The sequence below is a fragment of the Glycine soja genome, chromosome 7 (genome assembly GCF_004193775.1).
Source record: "Glycine soja cultivar W05 chromosome 7, ASM419377v2, whole genome shotgun sequence".
Lineage (NCBI taxonomy): Eukaryota > Viridiplantae > Streptophyta > Magnoliopsida > Fabales > Fabaceae > Glycine > Glycine soja.
In genome coordinates this window covers 45,974,776-45,987,631 of record NC_041008.1, presented here as the reverse complement: position 1 = coordinate 45,987,631, position 12,856 = coordinate 45,974,776, and the positions used below count along the sequence as shown (strand labels likewise).

The 12,856-nt window shown below is 32.3% G+C and overlaps 2 protein-coding genes across 3 annotated transcripts; one reads left to right on the top strand and one right to left on the bottom strand.

Moving 5' to 3' along the window:
- Nucleotides 1-1,698: 1,698 nt before the first annotated feature.
- On the top strand, nt 1,699-6,868 carry LOC114420201 (subtilisin-like protease SBT2.4). The gene is made up of 10 exons (XM_028386088.1): nt 1,699-1,928; nt 3,263-3,407; nt 3,682-4,079; nt 4,206-4,301; nt 4,416-4,485; nt 4,792-5,074; nt 5,180-5,511; nt 5,605-5,872; nt 5,938-6,210; nt 6,321-6,868. The coding sequence occupies exons 1-10, from the start codon at nt 1,744-1,746 to the stop codon at nt 6,728-6,730; spliced, it is 2,460 nt and encodes an 819-aa protein (XP_028241889.1). The 5' UTR covers nt 1,699-1,743; the 3' UTR covers nt 6,731-6,868.
- A 554-nt stretch (nt 6,869-7,422) lies between these two features.
- On the bottom strand, nt 7,423-11,862 carry LOC114420199 (O-fucosyltransferase 15-like). Of its 2 annotated transcripts, none has more exons than XM_028386086.1 (10): nt 11,379-11,862; nt 11,192-11,281; nt 10,209-10,302; nt 10,025-10,086; nt 9,822-9,910; nt 9,374-9,494; nt 9,141-9,284; nt 8,676-9,010; nt 8,317-8,557; nt 7,423-7,958 (listed from the first exon to the last, which is right to left on the bottom strand). In XM_028386086.1, exons 1-10 carry the CDS (start codon nt 11,643-11,645, stop codon nt 7,650-7,652), a joined length of 1,752 nt encoding a protein of 583 aa, XP_028241887.1. In that variant the 5' UTR covers nt 11,646-11,862; the 3' UTR covers nt 7,423-7,649. The 2 variants fall into 2 exon arrangements, with proteins under 2 accessions (XP_028241887.1, XP_028241888.1); XM_028386087.1 differs by having other exon boundaries at nt 10,025-10,114; nt 11,379-11,573.
- Nucleotides 11,863-12,856: the final 994 nt, after the last annotated feature.

Genomic DNA, 12,856 nt, shown 5'->3' with positions numbered 1-12,856 from the left:
TTTTGAATTATATATTTTTATCTTTATTTTTTAGTTAATATTCTTTGTCTTTTATCTCAATCCCTAAATTAAATTTTTAAGAAAAAATGTCAATATTTAACGTAACTTATAATAACTATAAAAAAAATGTGTTTAGAAACCGACAATTCCAATCCCTAGTGATAACATTTAGTTGCTATTCTCTGTAGCGACAGAAATAAATCAGTCAAATTCCCAAATTGTTATTAACAACAGATTATTGTTTCGTTTGCTGATCAGCCACTTACTGTGTTGAAAATTTAGAAATTCACTGCTTGAGAAAAAGGGCCAGAATGGAGTGAGTTTGAGATTAGTTAAAAATCGTCCTTTGGTAGTTGAAGGAAATGTGTCGGACGCTCTCATCAGTGGAACCAATTCAGCAACAGAAGCTTTTGGTCTCAATTTTGGTCGCTATTTTTTAAAAAATGTCAATAGTTAAAATTACTATCATAGTTTAAATTATACATTCTAAATCTAAAATATGATTTAAATATAAAAAATTATTTATTATAAATTTTAAATATAACTATTATTTTATCTCATGGGAAATAAAAACAATATATAATTGATTTAAATTAATATTTTTTAAAACTAGAAAGAAAATATGTATTTTGAATTTTTTATATTTTATCTTTAAAAAATAAATGATGTAAAAATATGTAATAGAAATAATTATCCAAATATAGAAGTGTCATAACTTTTTGGTGTGCAAATATTAATTATTATGTTATGTCATTGAAAAATAACGAAACTTTTATTGTTTTCCTTGAGTTTGACAAAAATAGAGTTTTATAAATAATGGTCTAATAATTGGTAAATAGTTTCATTGTGTTTCAATATGATGATAAAAATTTATTTTATGATCGTACATACAAAAAATGTTTTAATGCCGTTTAAGTGATGATTAGAATTTGTTACATGGCAAGATAATTTTTTTTTTCTGAGTGTGTAAATCAATTAGCACAAGTTTATTTTGGTTTAAATAGTGATATGACATTAAATTTAAGTTTTAATGTATAATTGTGTTAAATATTTAAAATAAGAATTTAGTTGTTCATACTTCATATAATCTTACATGACTCGAATATGTAACAAAAATACATAAAACTATTTTATTAAAAGAGGTAAAAATTATTTAAATAGTTTCTACAGGTTAGAAAGAATTAATTGATATTTATCAGTTAAGAATATTTTGATGTTTTCTTAATTGGTTGTAAGATTGACCATAGGAAAGCTAGCAGGGACGGTCTAATTTAGATAAAATTCTTGTGTTTTAAGGAAAATTCATAAAAATATAAACATTTTTAATCCAAATAACTGTATCAGATCGAAAAATAATTACTCTTCTAACAACCAAAATAATATATAAAAAAATCTACCTAAAACAATAAAAAAAAAAAACTGTTCTGAATTGAACCGACTATGTAATCAGGATCTCCTCTTTTTATGACAACAGTTTTGTATGTTCTTGTCTAGTTGCGTGCTTAGCGTGAAGGCCACATGCATTTGTTGACACAATTGACGTAAAAGGTATAATATTAAATTCTCCCAACTGCCTTTGAATGGAATATAGTAACGGTTGGACTAAGAAATGCTAAATTTGCTTACAATGCCAAACTGAAATGTTTGATCACGTTAACAGTGAGGTCACCGTGTATAAGAATCGATCATTGCCATCCAATATTATTCAAAAGCCAAGTTAAAACAATTCGATCTGTTGCAACAATGGCCAAAAGGAGTGTTGCGTCCATAGGCATTTTCATTTCCATGTTCTTGGTTGTTGCTATAACTTGCTTTCAAGAAGAGCGATCAATATACTTGGTCTTATTGGAAGGAGACGCGCTTGCTTTTCATGATCATGAAGGTTCGCAGGACCAAGATTCATCAACAATTCACCCCAACACCAACAGGTTAATATAGTAACTAAGCTAGCTTACTGTATTTACCTAAAATCACTCCCCCCACCACCACTCGGTGTGAAAGATTTTTTATACTGTCATTCAACATAAATTGACATATATAGTTAGTTTTTTGACTTTTAATAATTAGGCATAATAATATGTACCTCGTAAGTCATCATGTATTCTAATTGATTGATACTGTAATTTGAAACTTTCAAGGTATCGAAATTAAACTCATTATTTCTTCATACAAATGTGAAAACAAAAACGAAATTGAATCTCATTTTTTTTCAAGAATTTATTCTTATATTATATATTTAAATATTTGTTTTTTATTATAAAGACATATTTTATTATACTCATTTTTCTTTTGAGTTGTGATACCTGACTTGATGATTGTTTAGCACTTATATATATATATATATATATATATATTAAAAGTATCAAATTTATTGATTTCTTATAAATGTTTATTAATTATATATTTATTAAAACTATCAAATCATTAATTATTTATAAATGTTTCTATATAATTTTTTAATTAAAATTTATTTTTTTCTTCAAATCTCAATTTTCTCAAATTAATTTTATAATTATATTTATTACTTTCTCTTGAATATAAACTAATTATAATACTCAAATTTTTAAAATTAATTATATATATTTTTATAATCTTAAATATTTTCTTATTTTACTTAAAGAAATACACATACAATGCACAGAATCAGTTTTTGCTAGTAAGTTTAAACATTCTTATATCATATTCTTATTTTACGCTTGTTATAAATGAGCATAAAATAATTAATTTTAAAAATATTGATGTTAAAAAATCGGTTTTCATTAAAAAAAACAATATTTTTATGAATAAGTTAAGAAATGCTTCAAAATAAGGTTTAAAGCACAAAAAATAATATTGAAATCACAGTCCATTGGGGATTCTTGGTGGTGACCCTTTCAAATCCTTATGTAGTTGTGTTATATGACTTGTAGCATTTTCTTTTCCTTTATTTTGTTTGGTCATAAGCTTGTGGCATGGTTAAACATAAAATGGGGCAATATTCCTTCCTTAATTGTTATTCACCAAAACGAAAATTAAATTAAGTGCATTACTATTTTGCACCACACTTTGAATGGAACTCTTCAGCTATCTGTATGACTTAATCCATAATTACAGACCTATATATTATGCTGATAAATGATGATTTCCTTTATATGGTTAGTTCCAAGTGACGTGCTGGACCTTGTCGTTTCAGTCATGTAATTAATTATGTATGCTCAAATCATCGTTTCCTTTAATCAACAAACCTGACAATATTTGTGATTCTTTTTGTGTGGCTAATCAGGGAAGCCTCGAAAGCACATACAAATCACTTATTGGCATCTCACGATCTACTTCTGCAAAGTAGTTTAGAGAATGGAAGCTACAATAAACTCCACAGTTACAAACACATTATCAATGGCTTTTCTGTCCACACAACCCCTTCCCAGGTATCCTCTCCTATTTTATTTAATCTAAAATATATCAATTTAGTTGTCTAGATTTAAAAATTTCAATTTTATCCCTCAAAGTATATCTGTTAAATTAAATATTCATCCTTCTAATCATTTTTTGTACTAATTTTATGGCAAACATGACTAATATGACACGACATCTTTTACAGTTTATTTCATGTGATGAGGACCTATTTTAACCTTTTATAAATGTACATGTGTGCATTCGTTGTTATTTACGTGCATGGGGTGGTGATGAGAAAATTTTCAGGCTGCAAGACTAAGAAGGAGCCCAGGAGTTAAGTTGGTAGAGAAAGACAGAGGAGCGAAGATGAGGACAACATACACACCTGAGTTTCTAAGTTTACGAAAAGGGATATGGGCGCAAGAAGGAGGAGAAAGAAACGCAGGTGAAGGAGTTGTCATTGGTTTTGTGGACAGTGGCATCAACGCACTTCATCCCAGCTTTGCTTACGATCCCATGCACCCTTTCTCATCAAATCTCTCTCGTTTTGAGGGTGCCTGTGAGACGGGTCCTCTCTTCCCACCTAGTTCTTGCAATGGAAAGATAGTAGCAGCCAGGTTCTTCTCTGCTGGGGCTGAAGCTACTGTTACGCTTAATGCTTCCATGGATTTTCTTTCACCCTTTGATGCAGATGGACATGGCAGGTATATAACTATATTTTAATTAAATATTATCAGTATATTATTATTATATGCCTCTCTCTTTTAACATTTATTAAGATGTATGTATGTGCCTTGTTATGGCTAATTTATTTAATTGGTTAATTTCAGTCATGTGGCATCTGTTGCTGCTGGCAATGCTGGTGTTTCTGTTGTGGTGAACGGTTTTTTCTATGGAAAAGCTAGCGGAATGGCACCACGTGCAAGGTATGTGGGTTTTCTGGACGCTCCTGTTTTCTGGATATTTATAATTTGCTTATTTTTGGATATTACATATATCAGATTTGAGTTGCTACTAATTAATGTTTTTGTCTTTTGCAGGATTGCTGTTTATAAGGCTATCTTTCCCTCCGTGGGAACTCTGGCAGATGTTATTGCAGCTATCGATCAAGTAAGTGTCACTTCCGTTCTCAAATTGATTAGTTAGATCCTTTAATAATTTCAAATTATTCAAGAATATTACCATCATTTGTCAGTTGAATAGCAAAAATGAAGAAGTAATGATTTGAAAAGGGTTAGTCGGTTAGCTATTTATTGTGTTTTAGACTATACAGATATATAACTAAAGTCCAAATGATTGTGAAACAATTTTGTTACTGAAAAATTTCCTGACTAGCAAGTTAATTGACAATGACATTATGTTGTGAACTTGTAATAGTAATAACAGCTACTCAAATAGTTTGTTTGATTTCTGCAGGCTGTTCTGGATGGGGTGGATATCTTATCACTCTCTGTTGGACCAAATGAACCACCAGAAAGCACCGTGACCTTCTTGAGCATGTTTGATATTTCGTTGCTATTTGCACGAAAAGCGGGAGTTTTCGTGGTGCAAGCCGCAGGGAACAAGGGTCCAGCATCTTCAAGTGTAGTGTCATTCAGTCCCTGGAGTGTTGGTGTTGCCGCTTGCACCACAGACAGAAGGTACCCTGCTTCACTTCTTCTTGGAAATGGTTCAGTACTTAATGGCGCAGGACTATCAGGTATTTCTGGCTCTCAAGATAATCTTTATATATCAGTCTATATTTTGTCTATTTCTAGTACTCCAAATGATCGCAGTGTTTGAGATTCTCATTTCTCACCTACAGGACCAACTTTTGGAAATGGATCAGTTTTGCATAAGCTTGTTTTAGCTAAGGATGCAGTAAAAATAAATGGAACAACTCAGGAGTACATAGAGGAGTGCCAACATCCAGAAGTTTTGGACCCTAATATAGTGTTGGGAAGTATCATTATCTGCACCTTCTCAACGGGCTTCAATAATGGAACCTCAACTCTTAATGCTATTATTGGCACCTCGAAGGCTCTAGGGTTGGAGGGCTTTATCTTAGTTGCAAACCCAAACTATGGTGATTATATTGCAGAGCCAATCCCTTTTGCTGTTTCTGGTATTATGATCCCTCGTGTAGATGATGCCAAGGTACAAACGAAGGACTTAGTCAGTATTATTACTATCATTTATTTAACTGAAACTTTACTATCAGATAAGTAAAAAGGCTTCTTGAAAGTGTAGGTAATATTACAGTATTATGAAGAACAAATAAAGAGGGATAGGAAAGGAACTGCCACAGAATTTGGTGCTATGGCTGCTGTGGGAGAAGGAAGAGTTGCCTCTTTCACAGGGAGATCACCTATAGTTAGTAGATTTTCTTCAAGGGGTCCAGATATCATTGACATGCACAATAATCTTGCAGATGTACTTAAACCTGATATTCTTGCTCCAGGGCACCAAATATGGGCAGCCTGGACCCCCATCAGTGCCTTAGAACCTATGCTAAAAGGTACTTTTTTCATTTTTTTGCAACACAGGCTGAATTGTATTTAACTCTTTTACCAACTCATACAGGGCACGATTTTGCGTTATTATCTGGTACCAGTATGTCCACACCTCATGTGGCTGGAATAGCAGCACTTATAAAGCAATACAATCCATTATGGACTCCAGCAATGATAGCATCTGCAATCTCCACAACAAGCTCAAAGTATGATAATCTTGGAGAGCATATGATGGCTGAAGGCTTTGAGGCCAGCAGCTTGCTTCCCTCCACTCCTTTTGAATATGGGGCAGGCTTTGTGAGCCCCAATTGTGCCATTGATCCAGGTTTGGTACTATCATCAGGTATGTAAATACTAGTTATTAGTTAAGTAGCAGAGTCAGAGAATTTAATGCTTTATCAGCTTTAGTTCTTTTATTCAAAGCAACCTAAATATTCATTGGTCCTAAAACAGAACATCAAGACTTCATCAGCTTCTTGTGCTCTTTGCCAAACATGGACACGGATGCAATAATTGCAGCTACTGGAGAGCAATGCAATCACCCCTTTGCCTATCCATTCAGTCTAAACATTCCTTCAGTAACAATATCTGCACTAAGAGGATCAGTTTCCGTGTGGAGAACTTTCATGAGTGTGGGGAACAACACAGAAACATACTTGGCCTCTGTTCAACCTCCAAATGGAACAAAAGTCTACCTGTATCCAACTTGGTTTACCATAAGTCCACAAGGAACACAAGATCTGGAAATACAACTCAGTGTCATCCAACCAATGTCGAATTTTACCTTTGGTGAAATTGTTTTAACAGGAAATTTGAACCACATCGTACGAATAACGTTGTCAGTTTTAGCAATTTCGGTGTAATGAAGATCAAATTTGCTGTAAGTCGACTTCAGGTTATTAAGCTCGGTTGGAGACGGGTTTTCTTACAAAAGTAATTCTTTCTAAACTACCTAAATGGGAACATTATTTCCCAAAATGTTATAATTTTCTTGAGTTTAATCTTCATATTGTTTTGCTGTCAAAAAAAATTATATTATCAACTAATTAAAAATCACAAAAAGTCAATAGTTTTTTATTATATGACAAACCATGGTTAGATGTTAATATATAAATACTGTTAGTGGATTACAATTAAATTCTTTTCTTTTTGATAAATTAAAGGTTATAAATTTTGTTATATCAGGAAGTTTATTTTAAAAAAAAACAGATGTTAGATCATTTCAAAAAAGAAAAAGAAAAAAAAAAGATGTTAGACAGTTTTCTCATGAATCATAACCAACTTCTCAACCTGCTTTGCGTTTAGTGAGTTAAATTTTAAAACTATTTTTAAATATTCTTTCATCAAGCACACCTTTTTTAATTAATAAAGTCAGTTACATTGATCATAATCTCATAATATTCCATTATAAATTATGTCTATTTTTAAAATATATATTTATATTATTATATATAAAAAGGAAAGTATATATACTTTTATTACATTAATATAAAATTAACATTGTTTTATATAATTGTAAATATTTATGCAACATTATTAGACACGCTATACAATGTCACAAAATATGAGAATTTTCAGCTTTTGTTAACAAAATGTGAGATCAACTGTCACAATGTGAGATCAAATCCCATGCAAAGTCACACGCCTATGAGTGTATTTATAACTATAATGGCACAGACTAACCTATCTAGCCAGAGGGAAAAAATTGAATGGAAATAATGAATAACAATGTTACAAATTACAATTACAATGGGCAATTACAGCCAAGCTAATAAAAATAAATCAATCTGTTCTGCACATACATTCTTTACACCTAGGATACCTGTAAACACTTCTTGCCTTCGGCCTTGTCTGTACATGTTTAGTTTGCCTAACTGCTTTCCTCACTCTCTGTTCAAAAACACGCCATTCTATGGTAGAGTTCTTCATAAATATACTAGCAAGCCTACGTTTATTTGGACGTATTGTTGGCATTCTTCCGCCACCATAATATATTCGATATCCAGACACCAAAGATGATAGCTGACTTCCTGAATCAGTCATGGCGAATGCATCCGAAGCAGTGCAGCCTATGAAGTCCAGTGCTGCTAACTAAAACAGAAACAGCTTATTGTCACTCATCAAAAGGCTAAGTAAAACTAAGACAAATTCAGTGTTCTATTTCAGTGATCATGTTCACAAAAAGAGAGATAGAACAGGTATCCAAGCCCAAATAATGCCAAAATTTGAATAATATGTATGAGAAAATTTGAGTTTGGACCTAACTCAATCTTACAAAACCAGTTTGTAAGATGAGGGTTGCCCCCCACTTTATATACTTTATCAAGAGAAATGTAAATTGTAACATAAAGCACAAAACAAAATTTCTTGTAACAAGGAATATAATTAGACTTGTAAAAATCATCAATGTAAATGAAACAAGAATGAAATTAGCAAGTTAGCAACAAACCTGAGAGGAATAATTAGCAAAAGGTTCAAGTTCAGATGAAGAAAGCAAGTTCTCTTTGGTGACTAATTTAGGGTACAAGTTGGTCAAAGCAACCAATCTTGAGCCACCTCCGTACAAATTAGAACCAGCTACATATATGTGTGTTTTGCGGTTAAAACCTAGAGCAGCAAGCATAAGGATGGATTCTTCAGGTGTCAAAGGACATAGGCCTTCAGACCTGAGCTCAGAAGGAGAAGGTAATCTGCATAGAAGATTCCAATTGTTTTTAATGAGTAAGGGTCTTTTCTTCATAAATTAAAATTGCTGTCTCTAAAAGATATGTAGACCAAGAGTTTCAGATGGAAAATCATGATGCATACTTTGTAGTCCTCTTCAGCAGTGACAGTGCAGGAAAATGGATTTCACGATATGCTTCCAATTCTTTCCTCTCTTCTTCACCTCCCCCAAATTCACATAAAGAATGAGCTACCATGTCAATTTCAAATCTGAGATGCAAAGCTAGGTACTTGGATGCTTTCTTGGCATTACTTTCACTTTTCTCCTTCATTGATTCTGCAAATGGACCAACAAGATAACGATCCAACGGTCCAATAAGACCTGAATGTTCACGCAATCTTTTTAGAAGCAGAGCACCGGTTTCTTGTATTCTGGGAACAAATTGCAGGGCATGAAAATTACATCTGCAACGAAATCTCTATATGAAGTTCCCCAATTAGGAAGAGCATAGTAAGGCTTCAGATCAAGAAAGACAGTAAAAACAGAACATTGAAGGGCTTGAGATCATGAAAATCATATTGTAAATTTATGCTTCAAAGAACATTTACCTGCAGCTCAAATGCTATTGGATCAAAAGCCAGGCGATTACCAAATCCAACAAAGTGAACAACTTGATTTTTAAGTATAATAGGTAAGATGTGTTTCAAGTAAAAACTTGGCTTGGCCTCCTTCTCCATGTCAACATCTGTCACCTGGAAGAGCATTACAACAATTAAATACACATTCGATAAAAAGTAGTCAAGTTTAATCAGTTTATTTGAGGGGCTAAGGTGTTACTTACAACACTACCAATGGCCTCCAAGTCCAAAGATTGTAGCTCCTTAGGAAGCTGCCTCACTATCCGAATATCAGGAGTCAAGTAGTTAATAAAATGCTCCTCCTGATAGATATCGCTGAATTGACTATGAAATTATACAATAAGCAATTATAAGTTATGTTGACAAAGTCATAGCATAAAAGCAGAAGGTCCATGGACTGCAAATGTGGCATTGAAATGATCCAAGACTACACCTAAGCCTAGAAATCCTAACAATTTATGCTATTTTGCATACATGAAAAGTAAGAATATTAAATACAGAAAATCATTAAGTTATCTGTTCAATCTATAGCTCAAAATTATTCACAAAGCACGTAGCTATTTATACCAAATCGATTAAGCATTAGGAAATATTATGTGAGTAATAGGCCAAGGTGGAATGGGAGAAGAACGAGAGACAAGACAGCATTACCTCACATCTCTCCATACACTACTGTACATAAATTTGGGGATAACTAAAGTTGAATTGAGTAAACGGGCCACAACGACAGCATTACAAACCTGTTGCAAATCAAAACTAACATAAAATGACATGCTACGCATTTAAAGTAAAACTTAAGCTTTCTTTCTTCTGCAACAACATAAAAACATAACACTCTAACAAAGACTACTTACAGCTACTCGTTGTTGATTGATCCCACCATTTGCAGTAACCAAAATGTATCCATTTCCCCCCTCTATTAGAGTACAGTACAACAGAGCAGGCTGTGAGTATCAGCTTGAACTTTTATTTTCCTTTTGTAGTTACACTTACACACATACATAATATAAGCAATTGCTAAATTTCAACCACACATACCATTGGGTTCCCAATTCCGCTGATCAGCACAAGGTCTCCAAGAAGAAGCAGGAACGAAGGGTTCTTGCCACAAATCTTTCGGTTCGCGTTTATTCTATCCCATTGGGCACAAAAAGTCAGAGTTACCAAAAACTTGCTCGGCCAATAATTTGAAATCACTATAACTTTATGGCATATAACTAGAAAAATTATAATTGGCAACTTTTAAGGCAAAATAAATCACCATTAGAGCGAGGCATATTTAACCAAAAGTGCTACGAGTACAAATAGATAACTGTATACACATTCATTTACTGTTAACTACTTTCGAGGCAAATTTAACCATTATTAGGCATTTCAATACTCCCGTGACATTATTAACCACTTGCAACTTATAAGACATATTTAAGCATATGTGCCACAATCACAGATTGTATACACACATTCAGTTATTCTTAACCACTTGTAAATTAAAGTTAACCACCAATAGACAGTTCAATAACCTCTTGACACCATTAACTATGTACTTGTAAAGCATACTTGTCCATTAGTGCCACAAATACAAATCGATAATTTTATTATTAGTTATTTTCTCTGAAATCATATATAAGTAAATATAATTAATTTTACGTTAATTAAGAAAATTAGTTCACATCATTTAATTTTACTAATATCAAATAAAAATTAAGATTATTTTTAAAATGTCCTTAAAATTTGTTATCATAATAAAAAAAGTCATTGAAAATAAAAATATAATAGAAATTAAGAAAATGGTTTACCTATATTTAAATCCAATCAAGCAGATCCCTTTTTTGCTTATACATTAGTCTATAGGGAGTAGTTTCCAGGCAAAGGTGACCATATTTACACAAGTAATTAATGCGAGACAGGTGGAGGCTGGATGGAGAATCCCATAATCTAATCTCGGGATTAGGTTAATCATAACTCACATAACTACACAACTACTATACTATCTATAATTAGCCACATAGATATCGATATACCTCTGCCAAGGCATGTGCAGCCAATGCCAGCATCCTTGCATAATTCCCCTTTTGTGATTTTTTCTTATTTGCAGGCTTGTTCCATTTCCCCTGAAAATGTCGGAACAAACTCGTTGCGGAGGCAGAGAAATGTAAGCGATTCAAATATTATATTCAATATAATATAATAATAAAGAAGGGCACATACCTGAAGGGAAAGTGAAACGGAGGAGGAACGGAGTGTAGGTTTGGGAATAGGATCGGGTGCATCGTGCTGATGCTGTAAGCGGAGAAGCATAAACCAATTGAGGAAGAAAACGAAAGCGAGAAACGCAATAAGCGCGAGAAGCAGTTTGGTTCGTTTCCTTGGATACCATGACGAAGAAGATTGGGATTGGGATCTACGGGAGCTTGAGAGGCGCCTCGGAGTCCTCGAAGTTGGCGAGCATCGATCTGGTTCGGAAGCGGATACCATGCTTCGTATTCGGGTCAGATCCTGTAGAAGAGGAGTGGAAATCTGAAAGAATGTGATTAGTGATTGAAATAAACAAGAATATGTGTTTGGTTGGTTAGCACTTAGCAATTGCTACGGTGGCGCCAAGTGGGTGAAGTCAAGTATAACAGATAAATGAATCTCGTCTTTTCTTTTCTTTTCTTTTCTTTCTTGGGCTTCAAGAATTCAGGGTGACTTGCCATTCCACCCAAAATCAAAATAAATCTCAATCCCTGTGGAATATGTATTATCGAATTTATACCCACCATTAATATTATTTAATTTAGATTGTCTCAATTTCATATGGTTCGATTTATATGAAATCCCTCCCAAAAACATACTTCGAGTTGTATAGTAAAATATTTCAGCATTCTTTCACCTTTTTTTCCTGAATTAAAATTTTATTTGATTGTTTCATAAATGAATTTTTTTAATAATATTTAATATTTTTTGAAATATTATTTAAAATAATATTTTATAAAACGTTAACTTTTAGTTTCTAATTTTTTTATATTTATTTTCTTCTTATCTTTAAATATTTATTATATTTTTTATTAAAGGTAAAATTTTATGTTTATTTATATAATTTCATATTTTACAATTACTTTAATAAATAATTTTAGCAAATATTTGTTATTTAATAACATAATTTTTCGACTTTCATTCAACTCACACATCTTCAACTTCAATGAAACCTTGTTATGTGTTTTTTTCTCTATTGTTTTTAAAATGTAAGTTTTCTTTATTATGCTTTTTAGTTTATTAAATGAATGGCCATTCATTTAAAATATAGTATTATTTTTTTACGATTTTTCACGAACTGGTAAGCTAAACGACTCTTAAAAACAATTTTTTAAATGAATTCATGTATATTTATATCTATATTTATTTGTATATAAATGTTATATTTTAGGCATTTTTGAATAGATGTCAAATTCTCCTCCAATGCTAACTAACATTACACTTTATATTATTCCTGATAATGTGTTATTTTCCAGTTATATCAAATGGTTATAATTTCTTGTAAAAAAAACGGTTACAATTTCAATTCAAATAGAGAATGAGTGTGAACTAACTCATGATGTCCAAAGTCTCAAAACAACTTTCATTTTCACCATTTTTTTGTCTTTCTTCTTTCCCATGAGTTTCATAAACCTCTCTGCATCCCCGTTTTGATGCAAGCAGCAGTTACT

Coding starts and splice junctions, on each gene's coding strand:
- LOC114420201 (XM_028386088.1), top strand. CDS start 1,744: ATGGCCAAAAGGAGTGTTGCGTCCATAGGCATTTTCATTTCCATGTTC. Junction 1,929..3,262: donor ATTCACCCCAACACCAACAG/GTTAATATAGTA, acceptor GTGGCTAATCAG/GGAAGCCTCGAAAGCACATA. Junction 4,080..4,205: donor GATGCAGATGGACATGGCAG/GTATATAACTAT, acceptor GGTTAATTTCAG/TCATGTGGCATCTGTTGCTG.
- LOC114420199 (XM_028386086.1), bottom strand. CDS start 11,645: ATGGTATCCGCTTCCGAACCAGATCGATGCTCGCCAACTTCGAGGACT. Junction 10,087..10,208: donor GCGGAATTGGGAACCCAATG/GTATGTGTGGTT, acceptor GTACTCTAATAG/AGGGGGGAAATGGATACATT. Junction 9,495..9,821: donor AGTGTATGGAGAGATGTGAG/GTAATGCTGTCT, acceptor ATAATTTCATAG/TCAATTCAGCGATATCTATC.